Here is a 24,881-nt window from a genome sequence, read left to right as displayed (position 1 = left end):
AGCTAGAAGGGTAGCTAGCTATGCCAGCGGCTGTTCGTTTAGGTTTATAGTTGTAGTTGTAGCTGTAGTAGCTAGAAGATGTAGGTCTCCTGTCTCTATAGGCGCTAAATCCTTATTACTCTAGGGAGTAGAGACATTGCTTAAACCAGCCCTCTGCAGCGCAGTTCTTATCGTACTCTAGATATAGAAAGCTTCCTGTACTCTTTCCTAGACTGCAGGCTTATCTATCCCTTAGGCCCTACATAGGTTCTAGAGAGATCCTCGTATCTCCTTATTGCTTACACCGTCGTAGTACAGTTGCGTTATCTGTACTGCCAGCCCTACTGCAGAGGCATCCGCTGCTGCTATTGTGCTAGTGTAGGTAGGTCGATTTCTTAGGCTACGCCTTGAGTAGTGGACTTATCTAACGGTCTTCGGTAGACCTTTCTTAGTTTCTAGTGCTGCCTAATGTCCGCGACGATAGCAGGCTTATCCAACGATCCTCGGTAGACCGTTCTATATTTCTAGGTGCTTGTACGTGTACTAAGCTGTGTAGCACTGCAGCTAGTTGTAAGTGCTCTTCGTTAACCCTTAGTAGGTTCGAAACGGCTTAACTGAGATCGGTTCTTTGATCACTCAGTATCTTCAATATATCGCTCTAAAAGGCGTCTGTCTAGATGTAGCTCTAGGGGGCTTCGGTCGTTACTGCTATAGAGGTTACTCCAAAGAGGCTAGTTCGACGTAGCGGATGCTACAGAAGGATCGAATTCAATTGTAAGGGTGCGATAGGTTGACTATAAGTGCAAGGTATAACAGTAATAAATTCGATAGAGAAGCTACACTACGCTTGTGCTAGGTCTATGTATCACGTAGTGCTAGGTTCAAGAAACTTCTAAGGGTCCGTGGAGCGCCGATGAAGCCCCGACAACGCTCCGAGGGTTGCAGCCTATCCTAACTAGCTATAACGAAGGCCACAGGCCAAGTACTACTAACCAAGGCTTCAGCCTCTTACAACAAGGCAATATACCTCTACCTACACTATCTGTAAGGCAGACTTTACGCGCAGAAGAGCGAACTAGTTAAGTAGAAGCTTGTATTTAGAGTAGAGAAAATAGCAGACGCAGAGCCTAGAAGAGGCAGAGCGTACGCGTACTTATATAGCCTAGAGAGAGAAGCGAAGCGAAGGCGTACTAGGCCGTAGAAGGTCTAGTAGTTTGCGCCTTTGTAGTAAGATGTCGCACGGTTAGGTGCGGTGTTGCTGTTATAGGCGGAAAGAGGCCTGCTAACGAGTATGCATTTGCTCCTATGTACAGAAGAAGAAGGATAAGGAAAAGAAGAGTAGCGTCCTCCTCGTACGGTATTTATCCTCTGTACACTAATACAAAGATAGATAAGCGGGAAGTTCCTCGGCGTAGCCTCTTGTAGTACTTAGGCGTAGCCCCTTACAGATAGTAAGGACGAGTAGGTAGTAGAAGAGATCTTAGAAGAGCAACTACAACGCCGTAGACGTAGATAGAAACTGTACTTCGACGTTAAGTAGAAAGGATACCAACAGACGACCCTCGAACTAGTAGAAATCCTAGAGAATACAGAAGCCCTAGATTGATGGGAAGAATATACGAGAGAATACCGAGACGAAGAAGGACGCCTACTAGAAGGGTTTCGACGAGATACCCCCTAAAAAGGAGGGGAGGAGGGGGGTAATGTAATAGGCTGGAGCCCAGTTAGTAAGTCCTCGATAATATCTTGGTTACGTGCGCGAGGCGCACTGTCTACAGATTCCGGGTGCCCCCCCTAAGCACCTGGATTCTGTGCAAGCGAGCCCGGCGGAAGGTTATCCTGAGCCGCCGCCCCCTGAACGACCTTCAGAACCCTAGCTACCTGTAGTTCTCTTCTCTATCGAATACAACTCTAGTATACCTGTGCGATAGCTCCCTAAGCGTAGCCCCTTACATATCGCTCCTACAGAAAACCCAAAAGCCTTACGTACGGGCTAAATCCTATTAATCCTATTAATCTAATTAATTAATCTAGCAATTTCAAGCTTAATTGACTGCTATTTTACGATATGCTGGATTGGCTTGACTTGCAGTACAAATTGTCACAGCTTGATTGATGAGATTGATCTAGATTGATTGTTGACAAGTCTGCCTATTAGAGTCTACGTACACAGAAACCTAACAATGTGATTGGATTAGATTGCTAATCTGTAGCAGCGATGCTACCTAAGCTTATTGTCGTGCCGCTAAGACGCATTGCTCTTCGATATCTTTTAGTGCGTCTAAATCTTCTAAGTTAGTTAGTGTATAGCTGTCAAATAAGATGAGATGTTGCATAGAATTAATTGTTGTTCTCTATTAATTAAGTCCCCTCTCTAGAAGGTGATGCTATTATGATGTATATGCTCTCGCACAAATAAGGCCGAAGTAGGATCGAGGCGGGTTAGGCAACATGGCTGCAATCGACACTAATGCTAAATTGCCTGCTGGATCGCCTTCCATCTGACAGCAACACATGCTATCTGACAATAGCTTAAGCGGAACTTCCCTAGATTAAGTAGACAATCCTGATAAGGCTTAATTAAAAAGCCTAAGAAAAGCACATGTAACTGCAAGAGAGACAGCTTTGTGTGCCACCTTATAGTAAGTGGATCTGCAAGACTGAGGTAACTTAGTTGCATCGGCGGTAGAAGGGTACGGTGACATCCGTTAAGAGACTCAAAACGGGCCGCGGCCTGCGCGACCTCTAGTTAAGTTGCTCTCTTTAGGTTAAGCGCTATATATGCGGCTAGCTGACTAAGCTCACCAACGCATTCTTAGAAGACTCTACCTCTGTGCTTAACGTGCGGAGGAGGATGATATAACTGCGCGGAATTAGTAGACAGCTTAGAACTATGAATGTTACGTGTACGCTACTCAACGAATTCACGGGGTAAAAGGTACTTAGTGTTGTACAGACAGATCTTGTTTGGCAACCCCTCCTTAGTTCCACTCTCTTCTTATCGCGTCTTATCGCTCGCACCTAAACAACAAGAGTCTAGTAGAATTTAGGGGAGTCGCTTAGAAGTAGGTCTATTCCCTTCCTTCAGCCTTTTTCAAGAACAGATCCGTGCCTAAACATGGTGCAAAAAACATCTTGCCACTAGCGGCACGTTTCACCGTTCTTGCTGCGATGACAAGCCACATCGCGACGCATGTGCTTGTCAAGACCTAACTATGTTAGCTGGAGATGTATAATGTACAAAATCACAACTTACACATGAAAGAATGTTGAAGAATCTAAACTCAAATTCTTCGCCAATCGAAATGGTCAAAAGTGTAAAGACTCCTGTCACCGCTGTGAGCACACTGAAACACATAAGGACGATTACTTGGACTTACCGACGGGAAATATAAAGCCCCACCACCCCATGTTAAAGGGGAAAGGATATGCAGTGGCTATCATGATTATAGCGACAACAAACCAAACCAGCGCAAAACCCCAGAGCAGGATGCCAACCATCAAGCTAACAAGATAGAAAACATCTCCGGCATTAGTGTCAGAAGGAATGGTGCCGGTCAATGGAAAGAGATGTCTAGCAACCTTTCCGAGCGCTATTATCCTGTAGCTGTGTAAGAAGTTACCAAGAATAGGAACTAAATATGTCATCAACATACGAGAAACCTGATAGGCCTAGGGGTCCAACCGGAAGTAACAACGAAACAATCACTTCGCGCTGAAGTGGCTCGTGTACTGTCATGCGAAGGAAATACACGGTCAGGATGATCCAAGACAAAGGGGTCCCAATTCCCCAAAAGATGTAGCTGATTATCAGTGTCCATAATTGATACGTATGGTTCTTCAAGGCTCCTGCCACCAGCGCCCCGGATGTTGCCGCAATAACGATGGCAACGATAGGTATGAGGTATAACGCTGTCATCTCCACAAGGTCGTGCCGTCGGTTCGTCATTCTGTGTTTATTGTCAGCCAAACCTTGCAAAAGCCACGCCATAGGACATAGTCCTTACATTACCCAAGTCAGGTGAAAACAGGTGATGACCGCTAGAACACTATCGATCCACCACAATACCCAAGCGAAAATAGCCATGCCTTGACCCCATGCGGGTACACATACGAGCACAATCATGTTGATCAGCGTCGCAAGCCCAACCGGAAACGTCGCAAGGAACAAGCTTTGATGGGGATGCCGAAGCACAGCTGGGAACAACTGGGGATACATAGTGTAGCGCAGAGCTGAGATCAGAGCGAACAGAAGAAATAAGATGATGTTGAAAACGAAGAAGATCTCAGAAATGATGGTGAGCCAGCGGGCATGGTAGGGTATCTGATGCAACATGATCGATAGTGCTCCCGTACTCATAGTAATGATGAACCACCTGTGTTGATGCGAATCTTGTCAATTTCAATCACATGGAATTGGGGGACTGGTACGTACGAGGGTGTAAAGTTTCGGATAATTCTCCGAATGCCAGCATCCCTTTTGTCGATGGGGTGTTGAGCATGTGGTGCTTCTTGTGCTTCCTTGTCGACTACGCAGCTTGTCGAAGTGAGGTGTCGACCTACTTCTGGGTCGCTTTCGAGATTTACTGGGCTGATAACGGCCGAGCACGTAGGATCTTCAATGTGGAGACGGGAGCCGCAATCATTGCTATCGCCGGGGCAAGATAGATTGGACATTTGTGATAGTTTTGAACCGCACTAGAAAGATGATGTAGCTGAAAAGTAAGGAACGATTTCTCGACAGCAGCATTATTTATAAGTTGACTGTGAATTGGAGAACAGATGTACCTTGAAATCAGTCAGCCGGTGGGGTGAGGAGCTAGTCCAGCCAAGCAACACGAACCCAAGCTACCAGTACCCCGCATATAGCTACGCTCGCCGTCGGCAAGTGCCTAGTACCTGCAGCCGATCAAACCAGAAGTGATCAATAAGCATCATCAATAGAGGGGCACGGTACCCCTGTTCTTCTTGCTGCTCTATTATCTTCACGCAGTTCCTACTCGGTCGCGAGAAGGCTCAAAGGCAGGGTAACAGTCAAGAAGCGAATGTACACCAAGCCGTTTCTGCGTGAATTGCGGAACATCGCGCCTACGAAGGAGCTCGATTCATTCAAGTTTCGGGCTCATTTGGGGTATCGAATGAACCCCCAGAACTCAAGAAAAACAAGCTCCTTCGATAACTTCGCGGCAAGCCGGCGGCACGCCAGCGGCAGGTCAGTGGCATGTTGCGACACACAACTTCTATGAAGTCGCGCCTAGTAGTGTATGTGTAACGGCAAATGTCCAGCCATCGCGCTGGGCCGCTGATCAACTGACCCTCACAATCCGATAGGTTTTTCATCTGCGAAACTATTGGACTGCTTGAGGGAGTGGTTGCTGACTGATTCTCAGACGATACAAGATACATATTTACGGAGGCAGGGTCAATTCAGGATCTCTTCGCGGCCCGCGGTAAGACTAAATCAAGCCGATGAACGGCAAGGGGGTACCTAAGGCACACAATTCGCTATGCGATGTACACTTTACGCCGGCGCTAACTAGCAATGAGATGCCGCCATGGCGGACAGTCTGCCGATAAGTTTGCCGTGATGTTAAACTATGCCAGATGCCCATGTCAAAACGGACGAACCCAGCGTATCCAATTGTAATACTGTTATGGGCACGTTTCAGCTAAAAGCCACACAAGATACCAAAGGCCTCGATGCCGACAAAGTTCATTGTTAATATGGCGCACCAGCTCTTGTATAGCCTGATGCATCGTCCGCATCTACACACATCCGGGCATACATGAGGTCTTAGATGGGCTCACTTTCATACAAGTGTATCTTCACAACCTGTGCACATTGACTTCAACTCTCACTTCCGCATTCGCGTTTCAACCCCGCAAATCAAACGTTCACATTTCCTACCTTCGAGAACTACATGAGAATGTCAAACAAGCTTAGCATCCCATGTTGGCCACAGTGCAAACACTATTCACCTTCCTGTCCCCACTTGAGGACCTTGATCGTACGACATGCGCCATGAATCCCCAGTCATTCATTGACAGAGGAGAGTAGATACCGTAGGACACCAGCACTATGTTGAAGATCCCTGCTTGTTTTGCCGATGCTCTCAATCCAGGCGGATCGCCAGTATGAACTACAAATTAGGACAGCATTGACGCTTCCGCCCTAACGTGGCCAAAACGTTCTCTACATACGACCAGATCCTGCAATCTTAGATCACATTCAAGATCATGGCATCGTTGATGATCTGTACTCGCAGCCAACGACGTTTTCGGATGTTGACTCAGCTCTTGAGCTTGAGAGTCATTACAACAATCTCTATCCAATACAACACTCTGGGTCAGCTTACATACCTGTAGGTACTGGGTCCAAAGTAACGAAGACCAGGAACCCTACTTCAATTGTAAGTTCAATTTCACAGCGCATGGCAACATCTTGTACTAACGGATGGGAAGCGTCGACGAGCTCAGAACCGCGCGGTAGAAAGGTTTTTAGTGCGAAGCAACCACAAAACATTTCAAAGCGAGAGTTTGAACGTGGGGTGCTCTTGGAAGTCTTGGCAGCTGAAAGCAGATGGCTGTGATACCTGGGCTTATAAGTATGAGCGAGGTTGGAGGATAATTATGACCTAAAATAAGAGCCGTCGTCACTCATGAATGAGTGCTGTCTGCGGAGTATATATATATATATGCAATGAAAGAGTCTTCAAACTTCGATGGAGTGCGCCGAGATCAACATGGTATTGCAGTGTACACTCTAGAAGCGTTCGCTTAGTTAAACAATGTCCCTCATCATTAGCTGATTGGTTCGTTTGGTTCAAAATATCGATTTGCAGGTTCTCAGCTGAGGCTGAACGCCTTGTAACGGTATCCGTTGGACGTATCTACGTGGCAGTCAGCCAGTACTAAGGCACCTTCAACACCACGATAATTCTACATCATCTTCTATATTCATGAGTCATCCACGACGGAACCATGTTATACGCCCTCTCTACTACCTCATACTTTTGGGGGATCTTAGCTCCCATATAGGCACACACATATGTCCTGGGCGATCTTACAAGACATATATACTCTATTTATGAGGCTGTGTAGACTTCGAGAGATCAACTACTGGTCAACATGTCGTACGAGTACGAAACGATAGTGGGTGCTCGATCTATCCGGATTTCAACGTTTTGTCCCACCGAAGAGCATCTCAACGCTATCGAACGCGTGATCGAGACAACAGAGCTTGAAGAAGCCTCACACAATGCTTTTTTTTTACACCTGTGACATAAATGAAGACGACAATGCTTCACAGGACCACGAACTTTTCATCCACGACAACCGGAAGTACATTGCCCGGGATCTATCCGACGGGTCAAAGAGAATAAGACTCTTTAATAAAACTATAAGTATCTGGACTAAGAAACACAGATGGAGAGATGTGTAACGCGTTCAAGCTTATGATAGCAAGGATGCATAGCTCTAACCGATATCTGGAATTACATAGGTTTGGTTACGCTTATATAATTTCCGAATCTTTTCATCCGGTGCCCACGGACAATGCTTACGGTTACCTTTGGTACCATGATCATCTATAAAAAAACAAAAAGTCTTTGTCGTGCAATTACGTTTTAAAAAATGTATCGAACAAAGGTACAAAGGCTTTCTTCTCTCGTAGCACATCAAAGTATTGAGCTAGTCTATCTCAGTATGTGTGGTGTTTTTTCGGCAGGCCTCGGGGGACACATGGTTCCTCTCGAGAGATGAAGTGGGGCGACGTGAATGAACATCCGCACCGTGCCCGCTGTCTGCCACGTCTGCCACTCCGAGCATAGCTGCGCAGCACGCGGCTAAACCCGTGAGGCTGGCGCTTTACGCAATAACAGGACAGGAAGAGCAAGATAGAGCCGTTTTGGACGTCGGATGTCGGACGTATGGCATTCCGCTCTAGGGTAGTCAATAAAGGAATGCCTCGAACTGCATTGAGGCTTAGAGTTCGACATCCTGATGGTCACCTTGAAACGATGGGTATCACCTCGAACGGTTTCCAACGGATTGTATCCGCAACATGTAGGGGTGATATCTGACTCGAATTTGAGAGCAACCGAGCTTTAGACTTTGTTGTATATAATTCAAGCACGCTTCTAACTCTCTCCTTGACAAAAGCTTACACAACTAACAATTGCATTCGATTACTACTATCCTTACGGTCTTATATTTCTATTTGCTTAGTGCCTATGCAGTAGGGATAGCTAACACAACTTTCTTATTACTAGGCTCTGCCAAACCCCTTACCCTTAATGTCTTAAACCAAGCCCTTTTAGACTGGCGCTAATTGCTTTAACTTTCTAAACTTAGTCCTTGTAAGGGGCTACGCTCAGTGTCACGGTAACCACCGTGGTTCTCTTGACACTGAACGCGCTACAGAATCCGAGTGCTCCGCCAAGCACCAGGATTCTGCTGATTGGCCGGCCGGGCCTAGCGCCATGCGCACAGCCCCCATCGATAACTTCTTACCGCCTGTACATGCTAATTCTGTTTCCTTACGCAACGTCTTGTATTACACCAGATATCGTACGTAGCTACAATTAACGCTTCTAGTAAGCTCTTAAACACGTGCTCGTAGCATCTCGTGACACTCAGGGAGCTATCGCACAGGTATACTGGAGTTGTATTCGATAGAGAAGAGAACTACAGGTAGCTAGGGTTCTGAAGGTCGTTCAGGGGGCGGCGGCTCGGGATAACCTTCTGCCGGGCTCGCTTGCACAGAATCCGGGTGCTTAGGGGGGGCACCCGGAATCTGTGGACAGTGCGCCTCGCGCACGTGACCGAGTGTCACGGTAACCACCGTGGTTCCCTTGACACTGAACGCGCTACAGAATCCGAGTGCTCCGCCAAGCACCAGGATTCTGCTGATTGGCCGGCCGGGCCTAGCGCCATGCGCACAGCCCCCATCGATAACTTCTTACTGCCTGTACATGCTAATTCTGTTTCCTTACGCAACGTCTTGTATTACACTAGATATCGTACGTAGCTACAATTAACGCTTCTAGTAAGCTCTTAAACACGTGCTCGTAGCATCTCGTAACATTACGTTGCGTCAACCTACTATGACTACCCACGAACAACCTGACGCGTTGCAGCTAATCTTGCGTTAGCTGAACGCAATTTAAGCGGACTCGGCTGCGTTAAAGGCTAGCAACGAAGCACTCCTTGCTAACCTAGCCGAGCAAGAGAATTGACACGCGCAACAGATATTAGAGCTCCGTTAAGAGATAGAGACTATTAAGACTAGGTCTGCTCCTGTTACTACCCTAGCTCTTACCCGTACCGACACTAAAGCTAGGCAAGTTCGTTTCGAGGAGCTATCTAGAAGTGGCTTAAAGCCTGTAACGCCGCTAACTGCGAGCCTTAAGGACCTGCCCCAAACCGACCGCCTGCCTAACCCGCCTTTGTTTAATAGCCGACGAAAGGACCTCCCTGCCTTCGTCCGCAAGCTAAGGTACAAGCTTAAGGGTAACGCTAACTGATACCTGAACGAGAGATCCCGCCTGCTATATGCCTACTCTTAACTAGAGAAGGACGCTGTAGCCCTTATTAACCCGCTTATAGACAAGGACGTCCATACTGTAGACTAGCTTGTTACCTTCCTTAAAGCCACCTACAGAGACCTAAACAAAGAGCTAACAGCACTTAGCTAACTAAGCGGATTACGTTAAGGGAAGTGCAGCTTTACTTCCCACTTCGCTAAGTTCTAACAACTAGCCGCTAATACTAGATTAAATAAGATTAGTCTTATTGCTTCCCTCTAAAACTCCCTGTCCTATAAATTGCAACGCGCAATAGTTAGAGAAGCCCTGCCTAACGATCTAAACGACTACGCTAATCTCATATCTACTTACGACAACAACCTCCGCTTCCTACTAGACTACCCACGCCGTCTCCCTGTAGTATACCCTAACGTAATAGATATAGACGTGATAAACTACGCACCTGCTAGCTTAGCTAAACGCTAGAAGAGAATTAAGGAAGGCCGCTGCTTTAAATGTAACTAGAAAGGCCATATATCTAGCAACTGCAGTGTCCCCTTACCTGCTCAGCATATCTAATTGCATAGCACGAATAACTAGATCTGTACTCGCTCCGCAGGATCCGATACCTCAAGATCTTCCTAATCCTTAGGATCTCGAGAGAGACGCTCTCGCAACCGGTCTTGAAAGGGAAAAGCCTCGTCCTGAGGATAAGTTGCTCCCCAAGACCGCGCATACACTAAATCTCTGCTAAACTCTAGTCTAAATCCTAAACCGACACATAGAAACGCTGTATCGTGATACCCTGCATAGTCTAACAAGGCAACACTAGAAGTAATCTTAAGGCCTTAGTTAATACTAGAGCTACTAGTATTAAATACATTTACAGAGACCTTGCGCGCAACCTAAACCTTCGTTAAACCCTGCTGCCCTACGTTATCTATCCTACTAGATTTACTAGAACCGTACTTAACAGTAGAGAAGTGTCTTACACTGTTACTCTAAGATTACAACACGACAACTACGTAGAGATTATACGACTCTACGTTACTAACACTGGCCGCTACAAGATAATACTTAGCTAACTATAGATGAACAAGCATTAAGTAAACTTAGACTATGCTAATAAGAAGCTGCTTTTTACTGCCTGAAGATGCACCGAACGATGCCTTAGAGTTAGCCGTACCTCTGCTCCTACTCCCTAAGGACAGTAGGGCAACAACAGCTCTAATAGAACTTACTCCTAAACCCTGAAACTTAAACACGTACTACGACAACGACACGATTATTAGCTACCTAAGATAAAGCGCTAATTAAACGAACCTATACACGAACCTACCTACGACTCTAACTCTAACTGCACTCTGTTAACTAACGACTAGGACGACTTGTTAAAGTTACAGCCAAAACTTAATATCTATTGCATAGGCGCGGCCCTATTTATAAGCCTAGCGCGTAGAAGAGGCTACGAAATCTGTGCTGTTAGTATTGCTAACATTAATAAGGCACTAGCTGTAAAGAAGCACACCGATCTACTTACGAAAGTCCCTCCTAAGTACTACGACCTAATAGACGTCTTCTCGCGAGAGAACTCTAACAAATTGCCCGTACGACGACTATACGACTACAAGATCGAACTAATAAAAGGTAAGCAACACGGGTTCGGCCCGTTATACGGCATGTCCTAAGACGAGCTAAAGGTACTGCGCAAGTACCTTAAAGACCACCTGTCGAAGGGGTTTATCCGAGCAAGCTCCTCTCTAGTCGCTTCTCCTGTTATCTTTGTTAAGAAACCTAGAGGCGGATTACGCTTCTGCGTCGACTACTGTGCCTTGAACGCAGTTACTGTTAAGAACCGTTACTTAATCCCGCTAATCTAAGAGACCCTAAGCTAACTAAGCAAGGCTAAGTACTACATAAAGCTTAACATTATCGCTGCCTTTAACTGACTCCGCATCGCTAAAGGAGACGAATGGCTAACAGCCTTCTGTACCCGATATGGGCTATTTAAATATCTCGTAATGCCCTTTAGACTAGCTAACGCGCTAAGTACGTTCTAGCACTTTGTGAACGACGTGCTACGCCCGTTCTTAGACATATTCTGCACCGCTTACCTCGACGATATCCTGATCTATAGCGAGACCCTCTACAAACACAAGGAGCACGTTAGATCTGTTCTAAACGCTCTTAAGGAAGCTGGGCTCTAACTAGACGTAGACAAGTGCGAGTTCTACTAAACTGAAGTCACTTACCTTGGCTACGTAGTTGGAGTAGATGGAATACGAATAGACCCGAAGAAGGTTTAAGCCATCGTGGATTAGGAATACCTAAACAACGTCAAGGACGTTAGAGCCTTTCTAGGATTTGCGAACTTCTATCGACGGTTTATAGATAGCTTCTCCTACCTAGCCGCTCCGCTTGTAGCATTAACTAAGAAGGACGCTAAGTTTCTCTTTAACGACGACTGCCAGAAGGCCTTTAATGCCTTAAAACGCGCCTTTACTACTGCACCGATACTGCGACACTTTAATCCTAACCTCCTGATTATCGTAGAAGCAGACGCTTCTGACTACGTCACGGCAGGTGTCCTCTCCTAGACAGAACCCGACAGTACGCTTCGCCCTGTAGCCTACTACTCGAAGAGGATGAACCCTGCGGAAAATAACTACGAAATCTACGATAAGGAACTACTCGCTATCGTCTGTTGCTTTAAACAGTGGAGACCTGAGCTAGAGGGCGCGTCCTTCCTAATTGCTGTACTTAGCGATTACAAGAACCTACAGTACTTCGCAACTACAAAGCAACTAAGCCACCGTCAGGCTCGATAGTCCAAATACCTCTCCTGATTCCAGTTTACGATTACGTACTAACTAGGCAAGCATAGCGAGAAGCCTAATGCCTTAACCCAACGTTCGCAAGACTAGCTTGCACAAGAGGAAGCCTAAGAAGCTCGCAAGCAAACGTTGCTGCGCCTAGAACTCTTTCAGAATCCTCCTATGATTAGGTTAGTAGAGACTAATAGATCTATCTAACAGATTATCGAAGAAGGATACTAGTTAGCACCTAACGGTTACCCTAAGGACCCGTTTATACAAGAAACTCTGCAACTGCTACACGACGGTAGACGACGGTTAAAGACCGTCACCCTAAGCGACTGTAAGAACCGCGACGGCCGTCTATACTACTAGAACAAGCTTGTTATTCCTGACGACGACGAACTAAAAATTAAGATCCTCCGTGCAGTCCATAATGCTCCCTCTAGCGGCTACCTAGGCTAAGGAAAGACACTTAAACTTATCTAACGGGAATACTACTAGCCTTAGCTGTTTGAGACTGTCTGACGATACGTATCCTGCTGCTACACCTGCCGCCGCTCTAAAGCGTCGCGAGAGAAGTACTACGGGTTATTAAAGCTATTGCCCGTTCCTAAACGACGTTAGGCAGATATCTCTGTCGACTTCGTGGTCGACCTACCTAAGTTAGAAGGATACAAGAACGTGATAGTGGTAGTAGACTGTTTGTCTAAATACCGCTACCTAATACTATGTAGCAAGATAGAAGCACCTAACGTAGCGCGCATGTTTCTTCGCTATGTCTAGTGCAACTACGGCCTTCCTGACACGATTGTCTCTGATAGAGGCAGACAGTTCGTCTCTGCCTTCTATAACGAACTATGTAGCTAGCTAAAGATTAACCTACGCTTTTTAACTAGCTATTATCCTAAAACTAACGGGTAAACTAAGAACGCTAACGCTGCGATGGAACAAGTCCTACGCGCGTACACGAACTACTAGCAAGACGACTAGGTCTAGTAGCTCCCTATCGCTTAATTCAAAGCTAACAACACCGTTTTAGAATCTACAGGAGTATCTCTAATAATGGCCTGCTACGGCCAGAACCCCCGAATGGGTTTTGAACCGCCTACGAACAAGACACGTCCCGCCTACTAGGCCCTACAAGCCTAGGATGTAAATGTAATAATTAATAAGATGCGTAATATCACTAAGTTTATCCGCGAAGAAATGACATAGGCGCAAGCCCTGCAGCAAGAATACGCGAACCGTAAACGCCTACCTGCACTAGCTTACGAAGCTAGCGACGAGGTATAGCTAGATGCGCGTAACATCTAAACACAACGACTATCAAAGAAGCTCGACTAGAAGAACCTAGGACCCTACCGAATAACTAAGAAGGTCTCCTCCTATGCGTACTGCCTCTATCTACCTAAATCTATAAAGATACACCCTGTATTTTATGTATCCCTCCTTCGTCTAGCAGCCAAAGAAGACGATCACATACCTAGCCAGAATGCACCGCTACCTGAACCTGTCGTTGTAGATAACAAAGAAGAATACTTTGTAGATAGCGTCGAAGGTCTCCGCTTTAACAAGCGTAGAAAGAGACACAAGTACTATGTAAAATAGACTAGTTACAATGAGTTAACCTAGGAACCCGCCTTAAACCTGAAGGATAACGCAGCTGTAGCTGCTTTCTACGAAAGATTTCCTGATATCCCTAAACCTTTATCGTCACGATCGACGCTCGCAGGAGCTCGAGAATAAGAGGGGGGTACTGTTACGGTAACTACCGTGGTTCCCTTGACACTGAACGCGCTACAGAATCCGAGTGCTCCGCCAAGCACCAGGATTCTGCTGATTGGCCGGCCGGGCCTAGCGCCATGCGCACAGCCCCCATCGATAACTTCTTACCGCCTGTACATGCTGATTCTGTTTCCTTACGCAACGTCTTGTATTACACCAGATATCGTACGTAGCCACAATTAACGCTTCTAGTAAGCTCTTAAACACGTGCTCGTAGCATCTCGTGACACCGAGATATTATCGAGGATTCACCAACTGGGCTCCAGCCCATTACACTAGAAGTGTCCTCGAGCTCCTTCCTATGCTAAAAATTATTAAGAGGCAGTACAGCAAGGAAGACTTGCCCTACTATTTTATTATCCCTACGCTGCTAAGGCATACTTTAAGTTTTAGCATACCGCTCGACAAAAATTAGAGCATAGAAGACAGCGCCCGTGTCCTAAATAAGCTTATAGTAAATCTTAGGTTTAAAAGATACCTAGCAAAGGGAGGAGATGTTAGGAGTTTTGTAGCGAGGTTTATAGCTAGAGATTATAATGCTTGTGTTAGAATGCACTGTGTGTAAATCGGTACATAACCTAGAAAAACAGACTCAGCTAACTACTGTGTTTAGTTAACGTAATGCCCGTCCCTAAGGAACTAGAGGAATCTACCCTCTTAGTGCTTGAGAAGCAAGTCCTAGCTCGCAGTAGGGAATGGATAGAGGTAGGCATGGCATATTCATATGAACCTAGCACGCGACTAAGTACTCTCAGCCATGTACTGTCGTCAAACCCCTTAGCTTTGTCAGCATGGCAAGTGACCCTAAAAGCGTAATCTTTCTACAAAAGTATTCATATCAACACGGGCATGCAGGATTGGCAAGAAATTTCTTGAATAGGCAGACGAAGCCCTCCCTTTCGAGACTATACTCACCGATGTCTCTTTGTACTGGTTCTCAGACGGCATGCCCCGCAGCCTCTATCACTATCGTGAACTCTATGGTATACATCCCTCCACTTGCCCTTGTCTTCCACTTATCCTACTCATTTCTACCCCTATTTATCGCCTCCAACTTGTTGACTGACGTCTAAGCAGGCCCTACGCCTCCTGACTTTGGCATAACCGAAAATCCTACTGGCTTCTCCTTCTTTCCCCTTAAACGCGCACCGGGCTTTGGGAGCGTGCTTGGGAAGTATTGTAATCTTGTGCATTACAGGCAACATGAGCGGGGCGGGCATTTCGCGGCGCTGGAGATGCCACAGGAACCTTGGAAGGACGTGGAGGAGTTTTTAGGCATTGCTTGGAAGATTTGAAGATTGCCTTGGATGTGGGTCTAGGTGCACCGTGTTCAAACTTCCTTGCTGCCAATTGACATCCCCATACCAATACTGGCTGTGCGCTCGTACCGGTACTTGCGCTGCAACGCGCACCATGGGCCTTGTTGGGCACCCACTCACATGAGGTTATTGAGTCACGTAAAAAAGCTATTCGTCTAGATGATTTGGTAGAGTGATTTATAGGCCTATGTGACATGATCTGCTACCAAAGTTTGCGTGGCTGGAGTATCCTGCAGTCACGGCTGTTGTATGTAGGTAGAGGTGTTCGTGAACACGCCGCAGTAACACGACGACCACGAGCAGCTACAAAACTACGATTCTGTTTCTTTCTAGGTGCTATAAAATGTAACGTCTTCCGCTTGCCTCTTTGGGGGGAATCCACAGCTTTTGTAGTGTCGCATCTTCGCTTTTGACGCTCTCGTCCGGCTTTGCGTTTAGCTGCTTCCCCACGCATTAGAAGCGCTGCTATCGCGGTCAAGGACATCTGTGATGGCTTTCGAAGCGGCGGTGGCGGCGCAACGGTGTTCCACAACGATCACAGAGGCTAGCAACCATCTCGCAGCAGCACTAGGGCTTTAATATTTATCTCTTCATCTTGTTATATAAGGCTAGGCAACCTTAAAAGAGATAGATGGAGGGAGCGCTGTTCTTCAGCTTTCGCTTGCAGCATTTCGCGACCCTGTTGTCAACCGCTTGGCGGCGTGGTCACGCCACTACGTGCCTGCCTACTCAGGATTAACGTGTTTCATCACAAATTAAGGCACTCTACAAGCGAGCCTGTGTGGCAGGGTAGTTGGGATTACACAGTCCGCAAGTTTCCAGCTTCTATGACCTTTTAACCCCTGCGATTTCAAGAACATACTTCATGCCCTAGCTTGTAGTAAGCTGTTCTGTGATCTTTCTCTCTGTGTACTAGATCGGGCCTCACGATATCGCCACCAGCAACCCCTAATGCATAGTCAAAGGTGAGCTAGCGAATGCCCACTACTTGTCAACATCCGAGCTCACAGACCTAGACACGATGACCCAGGGAACAACCTGATTGAAGATGACATTCGACCCGTTGTAAGCGATAGCAGCGAACAACCACAAATCTTGAGGAGTCAGGACTTACTCCGATATTGGAAGCTGCAATTTCTTGCCTCAGTTAAGTCATGGAGATTTCCTGCGGAACGTCGCAAGACTGCGATGTACCAAAGTCGTTGGTTAGCGGCTGGCCATGCTTTACTACACTTGGTTCCCCTGAGCAGCGGAGTCGCAGTCTTGATACTCAACTGGAGTCAATATTTCGTGGGGCCTTCGTTCACGCTCTCTACTACGCTACAATTTGTCGCCAAACTACAAGAGCTTCTGATGCAAGCCTCCCTTGCTGAGATCGTCTTAAGCATCGTTCGTTCACAAATTGTGGAAGGATATTTGCCCTTAGGTGCTCTGTCAGCATCTACGCAGGGGATGCATATATCCTACCTCTGGTCGCTCGATCTGCTGGCTGCAGTCACATCTCGGTCCTTCTGCGGGCGGCGGAAAGCGCTGTTCGTTTGTCTGGTTCCTTTGTTAATCCTTTTGACGGCTCTCGTTGGGCCGTCGAGCGCTGTTTTGATGATTCCACGGGCAGGAATGTCAAGCAGACCAAGTGTTGTACATTGGCGATCCACGAGCGATGAAGCTGCCATGTTCCCTTCTCGACTAGATAACAGGCAAAATTTGACATTGTGAGTGAAACAAAGCGCAACGCATTACGACCAGCGTTGACAGAGTGTAGTAACTTGGATCGTTTTTCCACAACTTACGCATTCGACGAGAAAACTCAGATAGAGTATACTAACAATCAAATCTATTACAATGGAAACGACACGATGGTACACTTGACCTCACGAGTTTTGCGTTATACCAGGACGCAGAAGGAGGTTTCAAGCGGCCAACGTAATATCCTGGTACGCTCCGCAAACGCCACCATCCCGACCCAGCTTAGTGCACAGGTCTTATATCAGATTCCTTTCACAAAATATGGCCGGGGCGGTACTTGGATTCCTGGGACTGATATCACAAGATCTATCAAACTACCACGTGTTACGGTCACAGCGCACTGCTTAAGTGCAGACGACACTCAACAAACAACATTAGATACGCCAGTCGCCTACTCTCTAGATGACGGCGATTCTATCGGCACCATTCCCAGTCTGAGGAACCTAATTCAGCAATTTCTTGACCATGGTGGCTCTCGAGACACACCAGTCAACGCTATACCACCCCTCTGGCTTGCTTCGCCTGAACCCGGTTCGTCCTCAGTTGTTGGCAGCTTCATTCAGAACGATTGCGCCGGCTCGAAGCAATACGTGATTTCGGATTTACTACTCAACGAACTCAATTTATCTATGCCGTTGTCCGATCCTTGTCTGTATACAAAGACTTGTACAGTAGCCGCTTTCTGGGAGCCGTCTCAACATGAACTCGCAGCGGATAGCGGTTCATGGGTGGTCCGCACCGGTTCGCTTTCGAACTTGGATCATGGCTTACCCAAAACTACACGCCCAATTTCCGCTGATCTCGACAGCATCACTGGCTTGAACACCCCGTCATTTGGTGCCCTGATAGGCAAAGATTTCCAATTTGACAGCACCAGACTAGCCGTCGCGTTAGCTACCGTCTTTTCCGAAATTCCCTGGAAAGAGCAGATACAAAGCGCGTGGGGAGATGAGCCATATACAGTAATCGAGATTGCCTTAACGCGTCTTGGCTACGGATACGAGACGTCATCTATCTCTACACGCTTATCGCTAATCGTTATCATGGCATACTGCATGGTCGCTGTCGGATACATAACATACTTGCTCAGTAGCGGCCACGCATCTACGGCATGGTGTTCGGCAACTGAGATTATTGTTCTTGCGTTGCAGTCAAAGCGCAGTGAGCATTTGCGCCATGTTTCGGCTGGCATCAACTCTATAGAAACTTATCAGGAGCCTGTTGGGATACGAGTAAGTGATCGCAATCATTTGGAATTAGTGTTCGAGCGTGAATCAAGTAACCAGTTGCGGAAATTAAGAAGGGTTGGGCTAAACAAGGCATATTAATTCGCAAATGTCCTAGGCGCTGTGGACAAAATCGTAAACAAATGGTTTAGTGTCATCGCACGGTTGTCCAAACATATGGGATTGTAGCACAGGGTATTATTTCATTTTGTCGCATTGGGACATTCGCTCACAGGCGTCACTCATTATAGTATAAACTTACACGTCATCTGTCTTACCATGCCACTACCAACCACACCACACCATACCACACATGTTCTCCCTGCACGCTTACAACCTCTCCTTCTGCAGACCCTTCCATCCCCACTCTTGCGCAATCAACTCCGCCGCCCGCTCACCAATACCCAGTACAGTCAACATGGGGTTGATAGTAGGCATCTCGGGGAAACAACCTGCATCCGCAATCCTAACGCCCTTGAGACCTCGGATCTTCAGCTCAGGGTCCACAACAGCCATCTCATCCTTAGTCACATCACCCATCTTGGTTGTGCCAGCGGGGTGGTAGACAGTGTGTGCGACGCGACGACCGTACTCAGACAACTCCTCGTCGGTGTTCACCTTGGGTCCGGGTGCGACCTCGCGCTTGATCCAGTTGGAGAAGGGAGCTTGCTTGGCAATTTCTCGGGCGGCTTTCAGACCCGCGACAATGGTGGCGGCGTCATAGCCTTCCGGGTCGGTGAAGTAGCGGAAGTCGAGGGCAGGCTTTACGGTAGGGTCCGCGGATGTGAGGTAGATGCGGCCGCGAGAGCGGGGGCGGGGAATGTTGGGCGTCATGCAGAAGGCGTCGATGGGGGAGTCGTAGCCCATGCTGTGGTTGACGTTAGTGTTTAGCGTGAACACGTGGGTTCTGTGGAACTTACCGAGCGGTGTTTAGGCAGAAGGGGATTTGGTAGCAGTGCATCATGATGTCGGCAATGTCACCGTCACCACCTGCTGCGTTGGGTACCTCGCGGCGGAGGAAGATTCCTGCGTCGGAGTCCATAGTGGTCTGGTTTGCGGGTACGGGCTTGTTCAGCTCCCAGAGGATGATACTCTCAGGGTGGTCTAGCAGGTTCTCACCAACACCGGGGATGTCTTTTACGACAGGGATGCCGAGATCGGAGAGCTGTTGCTTGGGACCGAGACCAGAGAGGAGCATTAGACGTGGGGTGTCGACAGCACCTGCGCAGAGGATGGTCTCGCACTTGGGGTTGAGCGTGCGCTTTTCGCCGTCTTGGAATGTGAGGTCAATGCCGGTGACCTTCTCGCCCTGGACGTTTACTTTGCTGACCCACGCGTTGGTGAGCACGGTCAAGTTATCGCGCTTCTCCTCACCACGAAGGATGGGGTGAATATAGGCGACACTAGCGCTGCTTCGTCGGCCATCGTCGGGGTTGTATGATACTGAGAAGAAACCGACGGAGGGCTTGAGCGCACCCTTGGTCTTGATTTCTTGGTTGAAATCATGGATCACAGGGATGTCCATGGCGGTTGAGCATGAGTCGATCCAGTCGAGGCAAAGCTGGTTTCGGTGCTTCTCGTGCACGGGCTGAACGGTGTTGCGCAGGTTGTCAAGTACGCGCATGAAGGTCTTGAAGCTCCAGCCCTTGCAGCCTTGAGCTTCCCACCTCTTGCAGTCATACTCAAACGGCCTGAAAGAGATGAGGGTGTTGTGTGATGAGCAGCCACCGAGGACCTTTGCACGCGAGTGACGGATGTGAGAGTTGCCATTGGGCTGTTCGGTAGTGCCGTAGTCGTAGTCGAGTTCGCCTCCGAGAAGGTTGAGCCAGTCCTTGAGCAGCAATACACGGTCGTCCATGAAGTCGCTTGGGCCGGCCTCAATCAAGAGAACCTTCTTGTTGGGCAAATATTCGGTGAGTCGCGAGGCGATGACACAGCCAGCTGTGCCTCCTCCGACAATGACAAAGTCATACTCGGCATCTTTGGGGATGGAGGTCACGGTCTCGAAAGCCATTGTTGCGTCTAGGTGTTTGGGAGCTTGGGGTAGTGGCGAGAATGTGACTTCTGCTGAAGACGTTTTTCACGTAAGAGGCAAGCTTATATATCTATCCGGACTATTGCTCGAACGACTCGCTGTTGTCTAGTGTCTAGACGGGCCGGGGGTCGCGATCGGGCGGTCGGCAGAAGGTCGGACAGTCAAAACCGAGCTGGCAATGAGGCTGGAGGTTGGAGAGTCTTGTCGCAGCTGCAGGATATGTAGTTTGCCTTCCAGATAAGACTGTGCTAAATAGGCCCGTTTGCGCGGTTGGACCGGAGGCTTGTACGTGCACAACCAACGCCTCGCGACGTCAGCGATGTTGCGACGGTTGCGCGGGGAAAGATAAGCGAGGTGGCTGTTGGTAGGCAGTTAGTACTCTTTAAACGTGGCGTGATTTCAATTGATCAATCAGGTTGAGTGATGAGCTTGTTGTTGCTTGTCGCGAGGTCCTCAAGTCACTTTTCAAATTCGATGGAGAGAAAAAAAGGCGTCGTAAGACCACCCGATGATGTGATGGGCACAGTGGCCCTAGCTTGACCCCGCTAGGCTGCAGGTTCCGAGCAGGCGATCCCTGTCCGACCATGCCGCACCTTCCCCGATACTCGGGCGGTGAGTGCAGCAGCCATCGGTCCATCTCTTTTATGCCAGACACCAGCATCGACAAGAAACAGCGCCATCCCGCTGAAAAGCGAGCATTTGCAGCTGTCACCGTCGGTGATACACATCCTGACTCTATCCCTTGTTTCTCGTCACCTGACATATCTGACGTATCTCGTCGGCGACGCTCCGAAGGATTACTGATCCGTGACAGGAAAAAGAGGCGCAACAGCTGCATCAAAGCTCCCCACCGCTATCGTCGTATACAATTGTTAGTTCAGGTTACATCACCGCACCAATCTTTGAGCACTTGGCTGACACTGTGCAGATCAAACTGTGCATAAAGATTCTCCCGGTGCATCTCGCCCGTTGTGACGACGATAACAGCGACCAGACTCTTGCGACCTTGTATCAAGGCCAGAAGCAACCTACTTAGGTACCAGGCTTATCCATTGCGCCAACAAGCCACCCTCGCCATGTCTCTCCCATATGCGCCCCGATCAGCCTACTACGACGGCAAGCTTCAATCAGGGTCGTCTACCTCATCTTTCCAGACAATTGATCCTGCGACCGCCCAGCCCGTCGCAAACATCCACACAACCTCAAATGCCGGCATCGATGCTGCCATAGCCTCGGCGCACAAGGCATTCCCGTCATGGTCAGCAACACCACCCATTGAGCGCGCGCGCATCCTCCAGCGAGCGGCTTCCCTACTTCGCGCGCGCAATGACGAACTCGCGCGAATCGAGACCAGCGATACCGGCAAGCCCTTCTCCGAGACCTCGACCGTAGACGTAGTGACCGGCGCAGATGTCCTTGAATACTTTGCGAATCTCGTAGGAGGAGGTGGAATGAATGGCGAGACGGCACAACTGCGACCGGACGCGTGGGTATATACCACAAAGAACTCGCTGGGTGTATGTGCAGGAATCGGCGCATGGAACTACCCGATTCAAATTGCGTTGTGGAAGTCAGCACCCTGTCTGGCAGCAGGCAACTGCATGGTCTACAAGCCGTCAGAGTTCACACCATTGCACTCGACCGTTCTAGCGGACATCTATGCGGAAGCTGGTGTGCCGCCCGGTGTCTTCAACGTCGTCCAGGGCGGTGGCGAAGTGGGCGCATACCTCACCAAGCACTCTGGCATCGCCAAAGTCAGCTTCACCGGGCAGGTCTCGACCGGCAAGAAGGTTGCAGGCAGCGCATCAGGCGAGATGAAGTACGTGACAATGGAACTAGGCGGCAAGTCTGCCTGCGTGATCCTACCGGACGCCGACGTGGACCAAGCAGTCGACGGCGCAATGTTGGCCAACTTCTTCTCAACAGGACAAGTCTGTACCAACGGTACACGAGTCTTCATCCCCGAAGGCATGAAACAGACGTTCGAGAAGTGTCTACTGGAGAAGATGCAATATATCCGCCCCGGCGACCTCCACGACCCAGCAACCAACTTCGGCCCGCTAGTATCGAAGCCGCACTACGAAAAGGTCATTCAGTACATCAAGTACGGTCGCGACAACGATAAAGCGAAGCTTCTCTGCGGTGGTCCGGAAACACCTTCTTGGGTCTCATTGCACAGCGACAAGTCCTACCAGAACGGATACTGGGTGCAACCCACTGTCTTTACTAACTGCACCGACGACATGAAGATTGTCCGCGAAGAGATCTTCGGCCCTGTGATGTCCATCCTTACATACAAGACCGTCGAGGAGGTGATCCAACGGGCAAACAACACCGATGTTGGACTAGCGGCGGGTGTCTTCACCAAGGACCTCAACCGGGCGCACAAGGTCATTGCTCAACTCGAAGCTGGTATCACTTGGGTGAACACTTGGGGCGAGAGTCCCGCTGAGATGAGCGTAGGTGGATGGAAGCAGAGTGGTGTGGGGGTTGAGAATGGTAAGAAGGGGCTTGAGGCTTGGGTACGGAATAAGAGTACGCTCGTTGAGATGGGAGGTGCAGTGCCGACTGTATTCGCGAAGCTGTAAGTCTGTAGAAAGACAATGTTTGTGTGCGCACTCGATATCGGAGTTTCCCACAGTGATACAATTCCTCACCATTGTCGACATGTCATGCGTGCTGTGCCCACATGTCTGCGATTAGTCAGGGACTTGTCTGGGTAACGTACACCGAATGCGGAAAATGGGTTGGAAAGAAGAACAAAAAGCAACGAAGGAGTCACTCGCGCTGCCTGCAACATACCAAGCTAAAAAGCGGGGTTAACTTAGACATACCATGACAGCATCATTCCTCGCCGTTGTATATCGATGAATAAGCTATTTTCTTCACACCAAATTGACGGTACAGTGTAGCTCTGTGGCATCAGTCGTGTAGTATGCTATGAGCCAATCTCGTCTTCGAGGTAACCTGCTACTCATAGGAATAGCACATAGCACAAATCTGTTGCGGTTCGTTCCGGTATTTATGCTTTTTGTACTTTCGGCCCGTCCCTTCGCCAGCACTCGACTATCTCCCCATGTTCGACTCCATAACATGCGCGGATACTTCTCTTCTGCTTATCACCCTACGTACTGCAGGTAACCTTGGACATGTACAAAACCCTTGATTCCGTGCTCTTACTGGCTACATCCCCTAGCCATGCACCGCATGTCCGCAAAAGCAAATATCACATCTACAGATGTCCATCCACCAGCACTTCAAAAGGATCAGGAGCCATTGCTGCTTTAGAGGTACTTCGGCCCCACGAATCTGATGCAATATGAGATAACTATGGTAAAGATTGACCGTTCTGTGAATATTAAGGGGCGATGATAGATATAAAAGGGATGTAACCCGGCTGGTTTCGATGCACTAATATTCGAAGCCATCTCCACACAACTTGTTCTCCTGTTACCTTACCTCCCTCAATCTCACTCGTATTCACCGAACAGCCAATATAGAACATGCGAATCTCGCTCGGCCTTTCACTATTGAGCTCAATGGTCGCTTTGTAACTATGGCAGTACCCAACGAAGACGAAGACGACCGAATTGAAGCTAAATGCGGGGACCGCGACCATGCCGCAGTTTTCCATCTAAGCAACGGCTATTTGCAAAGTGGTGACTGGTATATGGGACGGCACATAGTAGAGCCGAGGGCGCTTATACCTATGAGGGTTTACTGGGTGAAAGAGCGCGAGGCGGTTCAGCAGTTTCAGAATACTGGGACGCAAGATGAACCCAAACTCCAAACTAACGGTTCGTCACAAATTTGTTAATTATCAGCGTTGAAAGGTTTCCAGCTAAATCAAAGTAAGGATTTTTCTTCGCTCCGCCGGAGCTCAACGACGGAATGGTCCGTGCGACCTTCGAGATGTTAGGTCCACCTGGTGAGCGATGACAGCAACGGGCACATCTGCGAGCTAAAGATTGACTTTTGATAGGTGACATGAAGCTGCACTGGCAATAGCTAGGCCAGAGTGCTTGAGGTGGGACAGCTAAGCGGACTTGCCTTTTGTTAGACAATGGACATACAGGGTAGTGTAAGGGTGCGATGGGTTGACCATAAGTGCAAGGTATAACAGTAATGAATTCGATAGAGAAGCTACACTACGCTTGTGCTGGGTCTATGTATCACGTAGTGCTAGGTTCGAGAAACTTCTAAGGGTCCGTGGAGCGCCGATGAAGCCCCGACAACGCTCCGAGGGTTGCAGCCTATCCCAACCAGCTATAACGAAGGCCACAGGCCAAGTACTACTAACCAAGGCTTCAGCCTCTTACAGGTAGATTAGGATGCTGAAGTACTATGGTACAAACTACACGGCACGAGCTTGTTCATAGTTGATGAAGGACCCTCAATCGAGATAATCTAACAGCGAGAGGATCAGGCTTGAATTACGCTGCAATACACTT

The 24,881-nt window shown here is 48.3% G+C and overlaps 5 protein-coding genes across 5 annotated transcripts; 3 read left to right on the top strand and 2 right to left on the bottom strand.

Moving 5' to 3' along the window:
* Positions 1-3,050: 3,050 nt before the first annotated feature.
* On the bottom strand, positions 3,051-4,315 carry ALTATR162_LOCUS2761 (uncharacterized protein; the record flags this gene model as incomplete). The annotated part of the gene is made up of 5 exons (XM_043310367.1): positions 3,051-3,188; positions 3,236-3,306; positions 3,360-3,580; positions 3,636-3,929; positions 3,987-4,315. 5 exons carry the CDS (start codon positions 4,313-4,315, stop codon positions 3,051-3,053), a joined length of 1,053 nt encoding a protein of 350 aa, XP_043166302.1.
* A 12,964-nt stretch (positions 4,316-17,279) lies between these two features.
* On the top strand, positions 17,280-18,497 carry ALTATR162_LOCUS2760 (uncharacterized protein; the record flags this gene model as incomplete). Its single annotated transcript, XM_043310366.1, has 1 exon — positions 17,280-18,497. One exon carries the CDS (start codon positions 17,280-17,282, stop codon positions 18,495-18,497), a length of 1,218 nt encoding a protein of 405 aa, XP_043166301.1.
* A 228-nt stretch (positions 18,498-18,725) lies between these two features.
* ALTATR162_LOCUS2759 (uncharacterized protein) lies at positions 18,726-20,409 on the bottom strand (the record flags this gene model as incomplete). Its single annotated transcript, XM_043310365.1, has 2 exons — positions 18,726-19,263; positions 19,316-20,409. The coding sequence occupies 2 exons, from the start codon at positions 20,407-20,409 to the stop codon at positions 18,726-18,728; spliced, it is 1,632 nt and encodes a 543-aa protein (XP_043166300.1).
* A 605-nt stretch (positions 20,410-21,014) lies between these two features.
* Positions 21,015-21,466, top strand: ALTATR162_LOCUS2758 (uncharacterized protein; the record flags this gene model as incomplete). The annotated part of the gene is made up of 3 exons (XM_043310364.1): positions 21,015-21,200; positions 21,245-21,301; positions 21,359-21,466. 3 exons carry the CDS (start codon positions 21,015-21,017, stop codon positions 21,464-21,466), a joined length of 351 nt encoding a protein of 116 aa, XP_043166299.1.
* Positions 21,467-21,506: 40 nt separating this feature from the next.
* ALTATR162_LOCUS2757 (uncharacterized protein) lies at positions 21,507-23,018 on the top strand (the record flags this gene model as incomplete). Its single annotated transcript, XM_043310363.1, has 1 exon — positions 21,507-23,018. One exon carries the CDS (start codon positions 21,507-21,509, stop codon positions 23,016-23,018), a length of 1,512 nt encoding a protein of 503 aa, XP_043166298.1.
* Positions 23,019-24,881: the final 1,863 nt, after the last annotated feature.

The sequence above is a fragment of the Alternaria atra genome (assembly GCF_907166805.1).
Source record: "Alternaria atra isolate CS162 genome assembly, contig: 21, whole genome shotgun sequence".
NCBI classification, from domain to species: Eukaryota; Fungi; Ascomycota; class Dothideomycetes; order Pleosporales; family Pleosporaceae; genus Alternaria; species Alternaria atra.
Note: the sequence above shows the minus strand (reverse complement) of the source record. Positions and strands in the feature narration are given on the sequence as shown.